Raw genomic sequence first — 3,846 nt, forward strand, 5'->3', positions numbered from 1 at the left:
TCCCCCCCCCCCCCCCCCCTCCGCCTCTTCCTCCCTGATTCTCCGGATTGTTCTGTTTCTTATCCACCCCTTCCCCTCCCATGCCCCCACCTGCCTCTATAAATAGCGTAGTGCTTCAGTTTTGATGGAGCAAAGATGACGCTTTTGGAGTTCACGCTTAATTGAGGTTGGTTGTTAATGTACTTCACTTATGATGATCTACTTAGTCCCCCCCCCCCCCCCCCCTCCGCCTCTTCCTCCCTGATTCTCCGGATTGTTCTGTTTCTTATCCACCCCTTCCCCTCCCATGCCCCCACCTGCCTCTATAAATAGCGTAGTGCTTCAGTTTTGATGGAGCAAAGATGACGCTTTTGGAGTTCACGCTTAATTGAGGTTGGTTGTTAATGTACTTCACTTATGATGATCTACTTAGGTTCTGATCTATTTTGGTTCTGACCTACTGCTGATTTGAATGTGGAGTTTTTTCTTCTTGTGTGTTTAGTTTCTGTTATGCTTGCTTAATTTCTTCTATGTTAGTTTTCTTCTTTTTTTGATCTAACCTCCAAAATATCTGCACTTGTAGACAAAATTGGTAAATTTTGTCGCAATATTTACAATGTATTCCTTTGACGCAATATTGAGATGCTAATTTCAGACTCAAAAGCAAGAATTAAATGTGTTCGATATAATCCTGTTTAATGTTAAAATCTAGGATTTCTAAAATATGATCGATGTGGAGATTTAAATATTATTAATAAGTGCAGTTTTGACATTTTGTGGATTTTGATGGTTTTATTTTGTTTAGAGGTGAAGAACTAGGGTGAATATGAAAGTTTGAAGAATTTTTTGGAAGTATAGCTTTTTTGGTGAAGAAATTGTGTAAATAAGCTTAATTATTATTTTGTTTTTACTTTGAAAATTCTGGCTTTTGAAGATTTTATTTTTCTTAGAGCTGAAGAACTATGGAGAACTGTAAGAGTTTGAATTAACTGTTTGAAAAAAAATTTGGTTAGGAATCGTGTATACAACTTTAAGTTTGGTTTTGATTTTGAATTCTGGAATTTGAAGATTTTATTTTGTCTATTAATTAAGAAGTATGAAAAGTTGAGGAAGTTGTCGAAAAAAATGTGAAGGAACTTTATTACTGAGTTCAAATTTTATTTTTTATTGTGACTTTGACCATGTTAGTTTACTTGGAGGTAATAGCTATGGCAAACATATTAGTTTGAAGTTGAGAAAAGAATTTTGATAAAGGGAACTGTGTAATTTACTTAAAAATTTGTTCAAGTCAACTGCCATAAATTCCAATTGCTATCATGTTTCAGAACTATAGATTTTTTGGTCACAACTATTCTAAGTGGCTGAAGAATTAGGATGTAAATGTGACAATTTAGGTTTTTTTTATTTTAATATTTTGAGTTCTCTTTGAGCAGACTTATTTTTCAATTTAATTTAATTTAATTTAATTGTTTGTAGATGCTTATATGAGTAAATTTCACAACCCCAAGGTGTAATCTTCAAAGCCATTTGCATCAGTCACCATGGAAGATGAAAAGCCGTTTAATTTTGTGCGGATACTATTTGGTATGTGGGGGCATTGTTTCTTGTTGGCTTGGAACTAAAACATACTTTTTTTAAAGTTAGTTAGACTACAAAATATTTCTGATTGTAGCTATGTAAGTAAAGTTAGTTATCATTCTTAGCCTTCTGTAAACTGTCAGGATACATAAATCATAGATCTTTTAAATCGAGATGAGCAAAAAAAAAAATTACACACACACAAATAATAAGGTAAGAAGGGAGGAGGGAGGCTTTTGAGGAAAGTGGAAGAGGTGTAAGTTAAGTTCCATTTGTTGGTGAAGTAAAACGTGTTGTAAATTTTTGGGTTCTGGGGTCTAAATTTAATATCATGACAGTGATATTGTTTATTTTTTATTTTCATTTAGTTGTTAACTTATTGTTGGGCTTAATTAAATCTTTCTTTGCTTCTTTTAGATGGTATTATAGCAGGAGGCACTGCTGGTGTTGTTGTTGAATCAGTCCTATATCCTATATATACGATAATGCCCGGCTTCAGGCAGGTTATTCTTGCTGAAAGTACTTATGCCTTCATATGTAAACTATGAATGCTCTAGGTCAGGTATTCGATACTGTTGTTACTAGAATTTTCTTAAGGCTAGATCCTCAAAGCTTGTCTGTGAGTAATTATGTAATGAGCTGACTATCACAATCTTCTCATCAGTTCGAGCACTTAGGTCTGAATTTAAAGTTTACATGTGCATTTAGTATTATTAATACTTGTATGCTCAGGACTTTGACTCGTGATTTTAATGTCTATCATTATGTGCATTGATTGTAACTATGCCTTCATGTTCTCAATTTGTGCTCTAGAATTTTTTGATTGTTTAAGTTAAGGAATCCAGTATTTATGTTCTTGTGAGAGCAGTTGGTCACTTTCTATGAACCATTCATTTCATTTCAGGCTACTCGTGCTGGGAGAAAAATCCAATGGAAAGGCTTGTATTCAGAGTTGGCTGGAAATCTTGCTGGGGTCCTACCGTGAGTTTTCTTATCAATTTGGAAAACCTACTTTTATTGTGTGTTCTATTAATCGCTTTTTTAAGTACTATATGTTCAGGAGATACCCAAATATGTGAATTCACAAGAAAACCATATTTATCATATTTTATATGTTACATTTCAATGGATGTAAATCTTTGAGGGCACATTAGCAGGGATGCACTGTAAATGGTTAGTCGCACTAATGTAACTGAAGACATTCTTGCCAACATCATGGTTTTCTTTGCTTATATATTCTGTTGGTACTTCTTTTTTTTTTAAATTGTCTCACCACTCTGCAACCCTCCTTATTACTGTTTATCCTTTTAATCCACGGGGCATCAGCTGTTTTCGTGGGTGTATATGAGCCCACCAAACAAAAACAATATTTTATGTTAACCTGATTAGTGATTCCTTTCTAAAAAGTCTCATGTTTGTACCAGAGGATGATTTATTTAAATTTATGCACCAGTAATCTTTACACCTTAGTAAGGCCATGCTTATTATATGAGCCCACCAAACAAAAACAATATTTTATGTTAACCTGATTAGTGATTCCTTTCTAAAAAGTCTCATGTTTGTACCAGAGGATGATTTATTTAAATTTATGCACCAGTAATCTTTACACCTTAGTAAGGCCATGCTTATATTGAATCAATGGTACATCCATAGGTTCACGTGAAAGGATGAACTGTTTTTTAACTTTTCTGAAGCAATTCAGTATGCTTTCACTTTTTTGTTAGCTATTGCTTTCTAAATGAGGTCTTAAGTTTGTGGTTCAGGATAAAATTTACATGTGTAAACCAGATATCTAACAACCTTCTTAATATCAATTCAACTGAAGTGAAATTAACATGTGTAAACCAGATTATCTGACAACCTTCTTTATCTCAATTCAACTGAAGTACTCTTGAATGGATATTTCTTCCTTAATTATATGTTCAAAAACTTAAGACTGCAGGTGCTATTGGGAAAAACCCAGGGCTACGCTAAACCCCTAAAACAAAAAAAAAACCCAGTATGGAGTAAAGTACACCAAGATTTAACGAGGTTTGGGAAACTTGCCTACGTCCTCGGTAATTTTTTATTAATTAACAAGAAATTACAATGCAAGAGCAGATCTCAAACTTGAGATTTCTAAATAAATGCAATACTAACACTGTAGCTACAGTGTTTAAATCCCTCTCTTAAATCAAATCCCCCTCTTCTTTAAATCCCCCTTACTTAATTCCTCCCTCAATAAATTCAACATGAGTTGGAAGAAAAAATCAGAGAAGAAGAGAAGAAAAGGGAAGGGGGGGGGGGGGG

General features: G+C 34.1%; 1 protein-coding gene across 1 annotated transcript; it reads left to right on the forward strand.

Annotated features, from left to right (window-relative positions):
- Positions 1 to 290: 290 nt before the first annotated feature.
- LOC109828243 (S-adenosylmethionine carrier 1, chloroplastic/mitochondrial-like) lies at positions 291 to 2,542 on the forward strand. The gene is made up of 4 exons (XM_020395272.1): positions 291 to 372; positions 1,456 to 1,563; positions 1,975 to 2,060; positions 2,462 to 2,542. The coding sequence occupies exons 2-4, from the start codon at positions 1,521 to 1,523 to the stop codon at positions 2,540 to 2,542; spliced, it is 210 nt and encodes a 69-aa protein (XP_020250861.1). The 5' UTR covers positions 291 to 372; positions 1,456 to 1,520.
- Positions 2,543 to 3,846: the final 1,304 nt, after the last annotated feature.

Source organism: Asparagus officinalis, unplaced genomic scaffold (assembly GCF_001876935.1).
Source record: "Asparagus officinalis unplaced genomic scaffold, Aspof.V1 AsparagusV1_Un891, whole genome shotgun sequence".
NCBI classification, from domain to species: Eukaryota; Viridiplantae; Streptophyta; class Magnoliopsida; order Asparagales; family Asparagaceae; genus Asparagus; species Asparagus officinalis.

Coding starts and splice junctions, on each gene's coding strand:
- LOC109828243 (XM_020395272.1), top strand. CDS start 1,521: ATGGAAGATGAAAAGCCGTTTAATTTTGTGCGGATACTATTTG. Junction 1,564..1,974: donor TTTTGTGCGGATACTATTTG/GTATGTGGGGGC, acceptor TGCTTCTTTTAG/ATGGTATTATAGCAGGAGGC. Junction 2,061..2,461: donor TAATGCCCGGCTTCAGGCAG/GTTATTCTTGCT, acceptor ATTTCATTTCAG/GCTACTCGTGCTGGGAGAAA.